The sequence below is a fragment of the Bidens hawaiensis genome, unplaced genomic scaffold (genome assembly GCF_021521415.1).
Source record: "Bidens hawaiensis isolate Kalapana, Puna unplaced genomic scaffold, B.hawaiensis_p1.1 tig00030492_1, whole genome shotgun sequence".
Classification (NCBI taxonomy): Eukaryota; Viridiplantae; Streptophyta; class Magnoliopsida; order Asterales; family Asteraceae; genus Bidens; species Bidens hawaiensis.
This window is the reverse complement of record NW_027495075.1, coordinates 199,631-215,364: the sequence shown is the minus strand read 5'-3', so window position 1 is coordinate 215,364 and position 15,734 is coordinate 199,631. Positions and strand designations below refer to the sequence as shown.

Below are 15,734 nucleotides of genomic sequence, written 5' to 3'. Positions count from 1 at the left end.
TAGATAACATGTTTTCTCGCGGGGTTCATAACTGACCAAGATACACTACAAATCTACAATCCTCCATTTTTCTTACCCATCCTCTTGTAAAATGATAGGTAGACATATACATATATTAATAATTCGTATGTTATCTTTGCTATGCCTCATTGTATCAATTCAAGATTTTGACGACCAAGAGAGCAAGAGAATAATTAAATATGTACGACTATATGAGTACTAAACACTTTTCCCTTTTATCCTTGGGCATTTGGTCTAGTGGTATGATTCTCGCTTAGGGTGCGAGAGGTCCCAAGTTCAATTCTCGGAATGCCCCTTGAATTTTTTGCAATTCAAAATGGGGGTAGTGGCGCAGCTTGTTGCCCGTACAATCGTAGGGGCAACAATTTTTTGCCTTCTGTTTCGATGTAATCTAAACATTTATATGTATCTTTAGCATTCTAGAGAGATACAAATAAAACTCTTACCATCTTAAAGAAACATCATGACTTATGATATCGAGATGAAGGTAGTTTCACCTTTAAGTGAAAACTAAAGAATGAATAGTATTTAGTGGAACCACTATACACTTGATATCATTTTACTTGAGTGACAAATATTTCTTAAGCATATACAAGCTTTGGCTTATAAATGCATTATGATATATGTTACGATGCATTATACTTGATGCAATATCCTAAACCCTATCATATTATTATAATTTTGGCAAAACAAGTAATCTATAATATTACGTATTACTATACGCATGATCAAGTATAGTGTTATAACCCACGTACGCATGTGGGTACATATATACTAATATAAACATATTTTCAAATACAGTATTGATTTTCCTAGTCTTAATAATTAATTAATTCTCCTAACCCCAAAGTCCCGGGTTCAAGTCCCGGGAAGATCAAAAAATTCACTTTTAAAAAAAAAATAATTAATTAATAGATACCCTCATATAACCATCCTCAAATTAATTATACAAAACAATTTGTGATCATAGATTTTCTATTGATCGAACGGACATAGTCCTAATCCCCTTCCAACTTGGTCACCATTTTGATTCTTTTTATAATATTCTCTCTCTCCATCAACTTTATTTTAATGTATAAATATGTTTATTTGCATCGGCTTATATTTCCATTTCCATAATATAAAACTTGAATTAATATTATTTAACTTCTTTTTAATATTCGTTGGAAAACCATTTGAAAATATTAACTCCCCAATAGCCACCATAAAGCACACTCCGGCGACCACATGGAGAAGTCACATATTCTCCGCCTAATATTCTTCTCCGGCGTCTTACTCCGATTCATCACTGCCGCCGACGATGACAACCCTTGTCGCCCGGCCTCCTGCGGCCGTAACGAACCACAAGTCCGGTTCCCGTTCCGTATAATCGGCCGGCAACCTCCGTGGTGCGGCTTTCCAGGTTATGGCCTCTCGTGTAACAAACAAAATCGAACAATTATTCGGCTTTCGCCTTCGCATTCATACACTGTCAACGCGATCAACTACGTTTCACAGGTTCGTTTTCAGCTCAAATCATGTACATAATAAATACTTCAGTTGTTACCTAATACCCAAGAAAAACTCTACTTTTTTTAATCAGTATCCGGAAAAAAAAAAAAAAACCTGTACTCGCATCAAAAATACCCAGCACTGAATTTAAGAAAAGTGGGTACCAAACACCATATGTATCGTTTCTGTCACAGTACAGGTACGGTATCTTATAGATATCTAAGAATTTTTTACGGAAAATTTAGTGAGGGCCCCTATTCCTACGTGGTAGTGATAGTTACGTATCAAGGTATTTTTCACTTTTTAGTTAAATCATGACACATAGCCTTAAGCCATGATTAGTATACCTCATGGCCTAATCAATTCATAAGAACCGTAAACGATTGTTACGATTCACAGGTGATCTCCATAGATCCGGATTTCTGCCAGCGAAACGGTATCAACATCATCAGTTTCAATTTAACCGATACGCCATTCGATATTAGTAACAAACTGCTCTACACTTTCTTCAACTGCTCGTTACAGAACTTCAGTTTCATGTATCCGGCTATTCCGTTTACTTGCCTTAATAGTAAGAATCACTCGGTGGCTGCTGTTCGAACCGGACTGATTCTATCCGGAATGATGCCTTCGAGTTGTGAGGTCATGAAGACTATTGCCGTGCCCACCCGGTGGAACGAAGACATTAGATCGGATTTGCAGCTGAAGTGGTTCATTCCGGATTGTATAACATGTGAAATTGAATTCAGGGCTTGTGGATGGAAGAGTCTTGATCAGATTGGTTGTCTTGGTTCTCGCCGTGGTAAGCTTCACAATATTAAAGTCAAAGTTGACTATTTTTGCTATCAAAGTCAAAGTATGCAATTTTGACTTTCATTCTTGTTTTTAAATATTGATTAATGGTAATTGATTTAGGGTTTCCAAAGAGTGCTATGTATGGATTAAGTCTAGGAATCGGTATGCCGGTAATGATTTGCATAATCGGGCTGATATGTTACTCTGCCACCAGAGTGAGAAACTATAGCGAAACTCGTCATCAAAGTGTTGACCTCTTTTCTATCTCCATCACCCCGCAACCGGCCACCAGAACTGGCTTAGACGGGACCACGATCGAGTCGTACTCGAAAACAACGCTAGGTGAGAGTTGTAGGTTACCGAATGATGATAGCATGTGTATTATATGTCTTTCGGATTACAAGCCTAAAGAGTCTTTAAGGACTATTCCAGAATGTAATCATTATTTTCATGCGGAGTGTATTGATGAGTGGCTGAAGTTGAATGCAACGTGTCCGGTGTGCAGGAATTCGCCTGAAAGCTCGTCACTGGTCACACCGTGCTCTACAACGTCAACGACTTCTACTGTAGAATAGTCCCAATCGGAAATTTTTCAATTTTTGTACTCTGTAGCATTCACATTTATATTTTGTATGCGTACAAGGTCACACAATTGAGTTGCTATATGTGTGTGTGAATTGTGAAGTATAGAATGTCAATCACTTGGTGTTTGATATTTGGTATGGGTAATGGTTTCAAGGGATATTCGTAAAGGTACTTTAAATACCTTTTCTCATGGGCTTATTTGTTATTATGAAAGTTTATATTTTTAAAAGACCTAAAGATTGGATCCTAAAATGCTCTCATTAAACATACCCTACATCTTAAATTTATTTGTAAAATTATAAATTATTTTTTGTATGTATTTATGACAAATAAAGAAAACTTGATTATTTATAAAACATGTCAAGTAATACGCGCTTTCAAAATCAAAGTTGTTTAAAGCTATATATCAATGGTTGTCATGTACCTAATTTGATGCTGGAATATATATTTCAAAATATGAATCATATATGACTCAACACGTTACTTCTGAAAGTTATGATTGGAAAATGACTAATAGTAAAGCATATATTCTTGTTATCCGTTGATTTCTGAGCGCGGATATGAAAGTTGCCCTTTTATTTCTGGTTAGCCCTCTCTTATTTGAATTTAGTAATTCGATTGTTAATTTTTTTAAAACAGCCAACTTTTATTAAAAACAAGAGACTAGCAAGTTTTTTTTTCGAACTGTGACTTTTATAAACAACAACGAACAACAGCGCAGCCTCCACAAACGAAGAGCCACCACCAACAAAACAAAAAGACTAGCAAGTAACCAGCCTTAATAAACAACAAAAAAACACCCGACTACAAGAAATGCACTAAAGTTACAACAAAATTAATGCAAATGTTAATTCAAGGTTGGAAAGTTAATATTATTCTTCTCAAACCGTGGTTTAACTAAACTACGTTTTTGCCGTATTTACATACTAAAATATCATTATTGAAAAACCGGTGGGATGCTTGTTAGAGTGGAAAATGGTCCTTTTGGTTAAGAAAATATTATGTGTCAAACCAGATTATTATTAATTTTTCAAGTACTAATAATCAATTAAGTTATCCGGCAAAGGAGGCAAATCATTTCTTGTATTCCAAAGGCTTCACATAATCACATGTAGCAATACCATATATTACAAGTATAATAATAATGGGTAGTCATTACATGAATAAAAGAAAGGGCAAACTAACTACGTAAGATGTTAACTACCCTTGGCCCCTTGCTAAAATTCCTCGTTGTGAGACACACTAATTTGTCCTGCTTAAAGTATTATACGTGTCAAGGACACGTGGTCTGGAATTCAATCAAAATAACGTCCAAACTCATGCTCCGAATTAAAACTTATACTTTCAATTACATCAGAACCACGAATAATTAATTTACGAACATTTCAAATTGTCAATGTTCAAAATCAAGATTAGCTCGCAATACGCCAAAACCTTCCAGAAAAAAACATCTTTTAATATCATCTTTCTCAATCGTACATTTATATTTGACAAGAACCTAAGTTATATATTATATAACCGATGCTCAAAATTCAGATGAAAGTATGAGTGAAGTAATGGATTCATATATAGATTGATATCAACGTTTGAGAAATCTCAAGAAAAACTCTAGTATGGAGGATGAAAGAATAGTACAAATGGACAATAATGCATATTTGTAAATTTACATATTTATTTAATAAATAGAACGTTGCAAATCATCAAGAATCCTAATGACCCATCCCCATCTTTCTCTCACCATCACCAACCACAACCCCCTGTCGGTCGACCACCACCCACCACTTGTTGTCTTCTTACTCTCTATACCACACATCCATGACAACCAGACCTCCACCACCATATGTGGCCTTCGTTCACGGGTTTAAGACCTGAAAGGCTTCGTCCACTGGTTCAACCATTATAGATAATCAATCAAACAACACAATCATGCATGCATTCTATCACCAAAACCCTAATTTCACTAGTAAACACCATTTTTGTGCGAATTTGGGGGATTTGATTGGGGATCAGATGTAGATTTGTGTTTTTCATCCGGATCCGGATTCCTTTCAAATATAAACAGTGTATCATCAAATGCGTTTATCGTGCCCTTAGAACTGGCATTGATCGATTGTGAGTCTTAAGCAGTTTGATTAAAGGACTTAATTGCACACGTAGCGGCAGGTGATGGTGGTGGAAGGTGATGGTGGTTGTGTTGCTTTGGATGAAGATAAGTTGGGCGGTGACTGGTGTATGTGAGAGAGAGAGAGAGAGTATTTATTAACAAACTATTATTTTTTAGTTCTATTTATTAAATAAATTTGTAAATTTACAAAATTACCCCTCATGCGTCTTTCACATTACTAGATTTAACAAAAGAAAATTAACTGGATTAGTGTCATAGAGCGTAACGTGATAAAGTTTTTAAAAGATGTTTTTTTGTTATTTCTTTTGTCAAAGAACGTCAAATGAAAAAACGTAGAAACATAAAAGAATAGTTTTGTCATATCTTTACAATAAACTACCGGGCAACAAAATTAGCCTTGTTAATATTTTGAAAGTGAGTATAAAATGCTATATATTTTATATGAACCACATTTGAAAATCTACACACCAATGGCCACCATAATTAAGCATTATTTAATGAATATTTGACACACTCTTTCATTCAACTCTAGTAGGCGGTGGTCTCGCCGGCGAGGTAGCAACCAACCAGTCAACCACATGGAGAAGAGCCTTCTCCGGTTAATCTTCTTCTCCACCTTCCTACTCGCATCCATCTCCGCCACCACCGACACCCGACCGAACCACTAATCCGATTCCCATTCCGCATCACCAACCACCATCCCTCATGGTGTGGATATCCAGGCTTCAACCTCTATTGCAGCAAACTAAATAAAACTATCATCCAACTTCCATCCTCACGTTCATACATCGTCAACGCTATCGACTACGTCTCACAGGTTCGTTCCAAGCTCTTCACTTTCGATCACGTCAAATTGGTGAAGCTTAGACTATCAAAATTTTCAAAAAAAGCTTTCGGATGAAAACAGATAAATTTACGCCATATATAAAAACTTTCAGACGAAAACACATAAATTTACACCACTGGAAACTCGTTTTATTCCGCTACGCATCTGTTAATTAGTTGGATTAATTATTATTTGCCATATTTATTAAACCGGCTTTTAATAAATAAATTTTGACCCAACAGCCGGCTGGCCACAATACAAGCTTCACCCTTATCGAATAATTGATTCACAGGCGATATATATAGATCCGGATTTCTGCGGGCGAGACAGAATCCACAGTTTAAACATCACCGGGACACCATTCGAATTCCCTAACTTACAGAGATACACTTTCTACAACTGCTCGTCACAGAGCTTCGGTTACATGTACCCGGCAGTGCCGTTTCCTTGCCTAAACAGCAAAAACCACTCGGTAGTTGCGGTTCGGCCGGAATTGTATTCGCGTAGAAACATGCCGTCGAATTGTAAGGTTATGAAGGCGATCGCAGTGCCCTTGCCGTTGAATGGGAGATATGAGATCGGAATTTGAGCTGATTTGGTTCAATCCAGCTTGTAGAGGCTGTGAAAATGCAGATCGACAGATAGGTACACATTTTTATGTATGAATCACAGTAGGGATGAGTTTGGTATCAGTATAGAAATACCGATACTGAAATTTGTAAAAAATGGGAACCGGTACAAGTGCTAAAGGCAAAAATTCGAAATCTTAAAAAGTTGGTATTGAATTAGTCATGACGGTACCTAATTCAGTACTGTGTCGTAATGTTGCAAAAGTCTTTAGGCGGATCCTTGGTGACTGACTGGGGAGTTGGGAGTAGTCGGAGTACTCGGACATGGTAATTATAATGAAAATTAATTTTTGGATAATAGATATTTGTCAAAATAAGCATAATTCACGTCAAAAGGGTACTCTAGCTGACTCGACAACTTTTTAATGACTTTTAACTGACTTCTAAAGAACCATAGCCCGCCTAGCCCAACTTTTTGTCCGACTAGGCCGACTTTTAGAAATTCCTAGCCCGACTAGTCCGACTTTTGACCGACTTTGACCGCCTCTGACTAATCCAACCGACTTGGAAAAAGTCTCCAAGGTAGGGGTCCGAAACAACTAGTCGGCTTTGAAATCCGACTTTTACAACACTGCTGTGTCGGTATTGTTACCCAATACCACTTGCTCGTCCCTAAACTACAATACAAATTATTTTGCAAGAAGTAGTACTCATAAAGCATTAAGATAATCTTTTGTATTTATACCTATTAATTAAATGACATTGCTAGACTAGTTGACTTGTTGAGGCATAGAAGTCAAAACAGGCGGCTTTAACTTTGACTTTTGCTTATTGAATATTGATAGATAATAATTGATTTAGAGTTTTCAAGGACTGCTAAGTATGGACTAAGTTTAGGCATTGGTATGCCGGCAGTGATTTGCGTCATCGGGCTCATATGTTACACGGCTTTCAGAGCCAAGGGCTACAATGAAACTCACCGTCAAAGTGTCGACCTGTCTTCTGTTGCTATCATACCTCAACCACCCTCTAGAACGGGTTTAGACGGGCCAACAATTGAGTCATACCCAAAAACCATGCTTGGAGAGAGTTGTAGATTACCTGACGATGATATGTGAAGGGGTATGCACCCGCCTTAACATCGAGCGGGGCGGGTCAACCCACAAGATATAGACAAGAGGCTTGAAATCAGGATGTCACGAAGACACAAAGCCAAAACCTATGCGCGTGGCGCATATCACATATGCTCACGCATATCACATATGCTCGCGCATCACATATGCTCACGCATCACATATGCTCACGCATATCACATCTGCGCGTGGCGCATATCACATATGCTCACGCATATCACATCTGCGCATGAAACATCTGCGCGTGAGAATAAAGAGAAGGCGCATAAAGGACAACACAACAAATGAGACAATAGTCTAATCCAAATCAGGATAAGGACAACCATGATTGTACTCATCGGACAACCATGATTGTACTCATCAGACAACCTTCCAGAAGGTATCTTTTAAGGAATAAAGAATGTGCTGATGTTGACAGCTGCCAATGAAGGGTGGACAACTCAGCAAAACCCATGTGCCACAACGTGATGGCACATGGGTCAGGTGAAATACCTTGGTCAGAGAATAATCAATGAAAAAGCACCAGGTGTCCTAAGTACACGTGGCGCGAAGCAATAGGAGGAGGCCAAAAAGGCCCTAATTGGGTCTGAGCCCAATCATTGGAAACCCTAATACTATAAATACCACACCACCTCCACAGTTGGTGCAGGGCAAGAAAGATATTCTGAATCCTTTACTCATTTTCACATTCTTATCTTCTCCTGCAATATCTTATTCTCACACCGGAGGGTTACCCCAAAGAACCCCTCTGTCCCTTTCTGAGGGGTAAGCTCACGGTGCTGTTCGTTTTGTAGGTGGAAGGACCCGTATCTCGGAAAACCATCGGTGATATAGCACACTCGTACCCGAGGAACGTTGATCGTATACAAGTAAGTCGATACACGTTTCTTCAATATGTCTTTCAGAGTACAAGCCTAGAGAGTCGTAAGGACAATTCCAGAGTGTAATCATTATTTTCATGCGGATTGTATAGATGAGTGGCTCAAGTTGAATGCAACATGTCCAGTTTGTAGGAATATGCCTGAAAGCTCGTCAATGGTAACACCGTGTACTTCGGCAATAACTACTTCTATGGATTCGTAGGAAACCGGTAAATGATTTTGAATTTTGGTACTTTAAATATGTATATTTACATGTATAAATACAAGGTCATACAATTGAATGGTTATGTGTATTTTATGAAGAGCATTTATTTTTTGAATATTAGTTGAAGAAAAAACAAAAGATTAGTTTCTTAAAAAGTAAAAAGTTTCCATTCTCATGCATATCTTACATCTCAAATCTTAAGTGCTTTATAAAAGAAGTATTATTTTAATACTTATCTAGTTATTATATTATTTAAAACTTTAATTATTCATAAAAAAATTAAAATTTTAATAATCTAAACTATTATGTAATGATTGATAATAATTTATAGTGATGATTAAACTGGTTTCACTATTAACTTTCATCTTTGTTATTAAGGGCAATTAATTTTAAGACTGTTCAAAGGGTAAGACCCTACCCTTTTACATAATACCTTATCCGGACCCTTTACCCTTTTAGGAAAAAATGTGAACCCGAGACCCTACCCTCTAAACAATAAAAGGGTCGGGTATAAATAAGGGTTTCAAGGGTCCAACCCTTTACCCTTTAAAGCAATAATCGCAGCTCCTTTTCTGCTTTTACTAGTTGCATATCTCATATAAACTTTAATATATGAATCCTAGAACAATTATACTTCCATTTCATAACACAGTAAACTTTAACTTCGAAAGTTTATCAACCATTTAAATCGATGCAAATAATATTCACATTCATAAATTACATGTAGAGAACAATTCAGTGATATATATATATATATATATATATATATATATATTTATATGTGTGTGTGTGTGTTTCCAATCAGTAGTATGGCCTTTTATTTTTATTTTTCTTAGTAGTTATGAAATTTATGATGAATCATATATAAGATACCAACCTCTCCTACATTTCAGATTAATCGCGAATCTGATGTATATCTATCTAGAAACTAGTAAACAGGTCAAGAGTTTTAAAAAGGGTCGGACCCTTGAAACCCTTTTACCCTTTAAGTTGAAATTTAATCAGGTCAAGGGTTTTAAGTAGTATGGACTTTATTCATCACCCATACTGGATTCTGCAATTCAACCCTTAACCCTTTAGGCACAACCCAATAGATTGATGTCACACAACTCTCAAATGTTAGGCTCATGTCGCGGTTAAAACTGTGGACGAATTAGTTATTGGAAAACAAAAATTAGGTCCAAGCCAAAAATGATTTTTCAGACCCAAAAAAATGCTTGGACAGTTTTGGATATTCATGCTAAATTTAATCAGTGGTTGTTTACGTTAGTTTATGTTTATGAACAGTTCATTTATAGCATCGACGAACGGATATACACAAAATAAACATGTTTATACTAAAAGAAAATAACCAAAATTGCATTAGTATGAAGAGGCTTTTAAATCTCAACACACTATATAAGAGCTCACCTATTATCCCATCATAAACCTTTGATAAATATCCGAGATACACAAGAAATACAATACCTTCACCTTTTCATCCAACTTCGTTTATTTTACTAAAAATTTATATCTTTTTCGCTACCATATTGGTTTGAGAACAAACCTCACAAAACAAACAAAAAACCATCTCCGTGACTACGGTCCGCATTTCTACTGGGGTGATGTAGTGGGGTCATCGGACGAACCAACTGAACCAACCGACACGGATGCAAACTGCATTGATAGTAGTTCCGCTCCACTATACTTCAACCTCTGATCTGTTACAAATCATCAAAAAAAATTATTATGAAATAATATGCTGAAATTATGACGAAACACATGAGATTTTAGTGTTCATATATAAAAGTTTAGTTATAGCTGGAGAATGAACAATATATATACATAAAAACAATATATAAAAGTTTAGTTTTAGTGTTCATTTTAAATTGTTCACTTTTTTACTAATTTCCTTTTGGATGCAACAGAAGCTGATGTATCAGCAAGAAAGTGGTCTTTTTGATTTCAGACGAACAGAAATCTCTCCTTTATTGCTTGTAATTGATAGGAGAGATGATCCCGTTACTCCATTATTGAATCAATGGACTTACCAGGTGCCACTTTTGAACTTTTGAAACTTAAACTGTAACAATAATAATAATAGCCGGTTGAAATATTATTAACAGTAATGCTAATTTGCTAACTTGTGTAGGCTATGGTGCACGAACTGATAGGTATCAAAGACAATAAAGTAGACTTAGGAAATGTTGGGAAGTTTTCAAAGGATCAACAGGTCAGCTTTCACTTCTTTATATTCACCTTAATTGATAATATGCCATAGAATACTTTGTGATCAGTTGTTATTTACGATGTGGTTTAAAATAGGAGGTTGTATTGTCGTCTGAACAAGATGCCTTTTTCAAGGCTAATATGTATGAAAACTTTGGAGACATTGGAATGAATATCAAGCGAATGGTGGATGATTTTCAGCAAGTGGCAAAAAGCAATCAGAATATCCAAACAATAGGTTTGAACAAAAAAGAAAAAAAAATACGAACTTATATTTGTATTTAGCAACTAATGATCTGACTGTACTACTTTGTTTTGTTTGAGTGCAGAAGATATGGCTAAATTTGTTGATAATTATCCAGAGTATAGAAAAATGCAAGGAAATGTGTCTAAGCATGTAACCCTAGTGACAGAAATGAGCAAAATAGTTGAGGAGCGAAAACTCATGTTAGTATCACAGACTGAACAAGAATTGGCTTGTAACGGTGGCCAAGGAGCTGCATTTGAGGTGCTTATACACTTTAATCAAATATACATGCTCCATTTGTGTGCGTAGGGTTTTTTTTTTCTTAAGCTCTTCGTGAATCATTGGACAAGATGTTTGTTAATGTTGGTTTTTTAATAAACAAACGAACATAAACAACATTGTTTGTTCAGTTAGTTAAACGAATGAACATGCACACATGTTTCACTCATTCATTTATGTTGGTGAATGTTCGTTCACATCCATTCGTATAAATTCATTTATGCTCGTTTATATGTTTATCTAAATTTTTTAGGTCCATTTTACAATTAAATCTAGTTTTTTTTAGGCCCTGATGTGCACATTTACTTTCAATTGGTTTGCTCAGTTAATTCGAGGTGCTTATACATTTTAATCATGATTATTTATTCAATAAATGAACGGGCATGAAAATATTATTTTATTCATTTAGTTAAACGACAAACATGAACACGCTCGTTCAATTACGTTCATGAACGGTCGTTCGTGCTTGTTCGTTCACGTTTTCTTAAGTTCATAGGCTTGCATTCGTTAGTTTACGTTTGCTTAAGTTCGTTTTTTACATTCGTTTATATATTCATTTCAAATATTTAGGCCTATTACAGTTTAGTTTAGTTTAGTTTGATGAAATTGAAATATCACATCTTACAGTTTAGTCTACTAGCTTTATTAAATTTTTAGCCCAGACATGTTGATGTTTATGCTTGCTTGTAATTGGTGTTTGTTAAGTTATGTTCGTTAATCCATGATTAACTATGTTTGTTCGTGAACCATTCGTTTGCACTTTCAACAAATGAACACGAACACACTCGTTTTCTTAATGTACGAGCATGAACAAAAAATTCCTGTGTGTTAATTGTTCATGTTTGTTCATTTGTTGAACATGCTCCGAGTATTATTAGCATGACTCGTGTTCGAATGTTTTATTAGGCTGTGACAAATCTTCTGAACAACGAAAGTGTGTTAGACATCGATCGACTACACCTTGTAATGTTGTATGCTTTGCGATACGAGAAAGAGAGCCCCGTTCAACTCATGCAGCTCTTCAATAAGTTGGCTTCTCGGTCCCCCAAGTATAAGCCCGGGGTACTAATACTAATACTTTGTTTTAGATGTAAACCCATTTAATTACTTATAAATGCATTGATTTGAGTGTGTTTTGTTGAGATGACAGCTTGTACAATTCCTTTTAAAGCAAGCGGGGGTTGATAGGCGAACCGGAGATCTGTATGGTAACAGGGATATCTTGAATATTGCACGTAACATGGCTCGTGGATTAAAGGTGTGCATTATAAACATTCACCCCAAGTTTCCTGACGTTTATGTGCAACCTGCTGATTATTTGTTATTATTATTAGGGGGTTGAGAATGTGTACACTCAACATCAACCGCTTCTGTTCCAAACTATGGAGAGTATCACAAAGGGACGGTTGAGAGATGTTGATTACCCTTTTGTTGGGAATCACTTTCAGCAGGGCAGGTTTGTCGGTTTGCTCTACTTTTTTCTAATTGGCTAAATGGCTGGGTCAATTGAGCTTGCTTTGATATTAAAGAAAATGAAGAGAGTATTCATTATAGTTTGGAATCGTACATAACTGCTCAAAACGAGTAACTTTTTGGTACTAGACTACTAGTCTTAACACCTTTTAGTAAAATGATATAGGCGTAGGTTTGTTAACGAACTGTACAAACATGAATGGAGCATGCTCATGTTTTTTTGCTTAACTTTTACCGAACAAACGATCAGACGCGAACAATTAAACAAACGAGGTTTACTTGTTCGTGTTCTTTGGTTAATAAAATGAAAATGTTGGTGTTTGTTTATGTTCTTTCGTTAACAGTATAAATTAACAAACCAAGTCAAACATATCATAGCTGAGCTAAAACTAATGAAAAGTAATGTGTTGTTAGACCTAAAAAGTTGGAACTAGACTAAGCTATAGTGGTCCAAAAAATTTTAAATGAGTGGATTAACGATCGTGAACTGACAAACTTAAACAAATGTAAACGAATATTCACGAACATAAATGAACCAACAAGAATTCTGTTCATGTAACTAATGAACAAAACTTTTTGTTCATTTTTCGTTTGTTTATTAAATAGACGAACATAAACGAACTTCCTGTCAAACTGTTCATAGAACATTGGGTTTGTTTATAGGCTCCTTTAGGAGGTTTTATCCATTGCAAATACTGAAATAAAGTAAACGGGTTGAAGTTTCCAACTTTTTTATTGGTGGCAGGCCACAAGAGGTCGTGATCTTTATTGTTGGCGGGACAACATTTGAGGAATCCCGTTCAGTTGCTCTACAGAACTCATTGAATTCTGGAATTCGGTTTATACTTGGAGGTTCCACTCTTCTAAATTCTAAAAGGTCTGTTAACACTCTACTCATAGTTATTTATGATGACATGAGTTATAATGTATGTTTTGGTAAATGCAGGTTTTTGAAGGACCTTGAAGAAGCTCAAAGGATTGCCCGATCAAGCACAGGTGTCGTTTAGATGTCACTCGGTTTTATAGTTTGCTTTTCGTTTGCTTTTCTTGAGGTTTCATGTGCATCGAGATGTAAAAGGTGTCAGGAGATGAGGTGCTGATAATTGTTATGAGATATGAACTATACATAATGTTATAGCCACGGGGTTTGTTTGATGTGGTGCATAAAATTGTGACAAGGGTATATGAACACTAGCTGTATAATCTGTGTTTTTTGTTATTAATATTTTAGTTTTCTCACTTTCTTTAGTTTAAGTTATTTCCTTAATTGGTATTTATTGTTGTAAAATTCATTAGGCGCTAGTTGGGCAGTAGGGATTAATTTGGATTAGTAGGGATTAATTTGATCTAAATTTATATGTAAATTTTCAAATATACATTATGTATTTCAATTTTGACGGATATTGAGCAAACAACAATTAACCGGCGACTGGTTGGTGGGGTACTGGCTAGTGATTAATTGAGGATTAAGCGACGCCTAGACCGGATATTTTACAACCATAACGGTATTGAGCATGTCAAAGTATCAAACATGAAATCAAAAAAGAGTGAGTTAAGAAAAAAAAAGGGGAATACGTGAAAATTGTTGAAAATGTAGTGATATTAGAAGTTGTGTTGCTTTTTAGCCATATAGTTTTCTTAAACATGAATGAAAATTGTTGTAATATTCGATTCAATTCGTATTTGAAACTCGAATCGAATCGAATATGGACCGATTACGAATAAATTCGATTTGATTCAAGTTCACCTATGTTAAAAGTTTCGAAAACCAAAATCATAATTGTAAAGCATACAAATATTAGTTTAAAGTTGCTACAATAACATGCGAATAGTAAGTTAAAAATTAAAATACAAATAGTATGGGATAAAAAATAATAATATGTGCTATAGGGTTTAAATATTTTGTAATGAACATTTATTATTTATGGATTTGACCCAAACAAAAAATTATATATATGTGTATGTATATATAATATATATATATGTATACACACATAATATATATATATATATATATATATATATATATATATATATAATTTTGAATTCAAATTTCAAATCGAATAATAAATCATAAATTCGAATTCAATTCGTATTGGATTACCATACTCGAATACGAATCGAATTCGAATTTTTTTTAAACGAATTCGAATATTAATAATCGAATTCGTACATCTGTAACAGTCACAATGGTATTATTGAAACTTGCTTGAATATGAATAACCCCCTTTAGTATTTTACGCATACTCTTACGTGAACTAGTACGTTCACGTGAAATCTTTTTCTGTATAGCTTTTGCCATATTTTATCATCTCATAAATTTGAGCAGGGACATATGGATACATCCATTTCATGTAAAAAAAGACCCCCCATCTTATTTGTATATTGGGTCTTTAACCAGTCTTATTATCCTTGTCTTTGTTTATGTCTTGGGTTGGAACACATTACTATAATTCGTCCTCGACGACGGATTAGTCGACATTTTTCACAAATTTTACGAACAGAAGCTCTTATTTTCATATTTGTCACTCCTTACTTTAATTTTGAATCCATTTCTTTGAAAAAAATAAGTTTCTTGAAATTTTCGATTTCAATTCGTGGAAATTCAAAACGAATTTCGAGTGTTTCGAATTCGAATTAAATTATGAACACCACTAGCTGGAGGGGTTTATGAATATGGTAACGGATGAGGAGTTTTGAAGAAATAATAATCGGTTTCTAATACTCCATTATTGTGAATATTAGAATTTGTTTTTGATTTATTAAATTACAATGAAATTATAAGCTTGAAAGTTACTTATAGAAAGTTGTGCGATTATATGAACCGATATATAATTGCATTTTAAGATTGCGAGATCTAGTAGATGTCAACACTAAACGCAAATATATCGAAAGA

At 35.1% G+C, this 15,734-nt stretch overlaps 2 protein-coding genes, 1 non-coding gene and 1 pseudogene across 3 annotated transcripts; all 4 read left to right on the top strand.

The window, feature by feature from the left end:
* The first annotated feature begins 244 nt into the window (after nucleotides 1–244).
* On the top strand, nucleotides 245–316 carry TRNAP-AGG (transfer RNA proline (anticodon AGG)). Its single transcript has one exon. It is a non-coding gene; the product is annotated as a tRNA-Pro (tRNA).
* A 930-nt stretch (nucleotides 317–1,246) lies between these two features.
* On the top strand, nucleotides 1,247–2,882 carry LOC143580457 (putative RING-H2 finger protein ATL21A). The gene is made up of 3 exons (XM_077063470.1): nucleotides 1,247–1,518; nucleotides 1,912–2,314; nucleotides 2,428–2,882. Exons 1-3 carry the CDS (start codon nucleotides 1,249–1,251, stop codon nucleotides 2,880–2,882), a joined length of 1,128 nt encoding a protein of 375 aa, XP_076919585.1. The 5' UTR covers nucleotides 1,247–1,248.
* Nucleotides 2,883–5,595: 2,713 nt separating this feature from the next.
* On the top strand, nucleotides 5,596–8,628 carry LOC143580448 (RING-H2 finger protein ATL22-like; annotated as a pseudogene).
* A 1,896-nt stretch (nucleotides 8,629–10,524) lies between these two features.
* Nucleotides 10,525–14,037, top strand: LOC143580455 (vacuolar protein sorting-associated protein 45 homolog). Its single transcript, XM_077063469.1, has 9 exons — nucleotides 10,525–10,664; nucleotides 10,763–10,843; nucleotides 10,936–11,077; nucleotides 11,169–11,347; nucleotides 12,272–12,427; nucleotides 12,516–12,623; nucleotides 12,700–12,821; nucleotides 13,584–13,715; nucleotides 13,785–14,037. Exons 1-9 carry the CDS (start codon nucleotides 10,530–10,532, stop codon nucleotides 13,843–13,845), a joined length of 1,116 nt encoding a protein of 371 aa, XP_076919584.1. The 5' UTR covers nucleotides 10,525–10,529; the 3' UTR covers nucleotides 13,846–14,037.
* The last annotated feature ends 1,697 nt before the right edge of the window (nucleotides 14,038–15,734 follow it).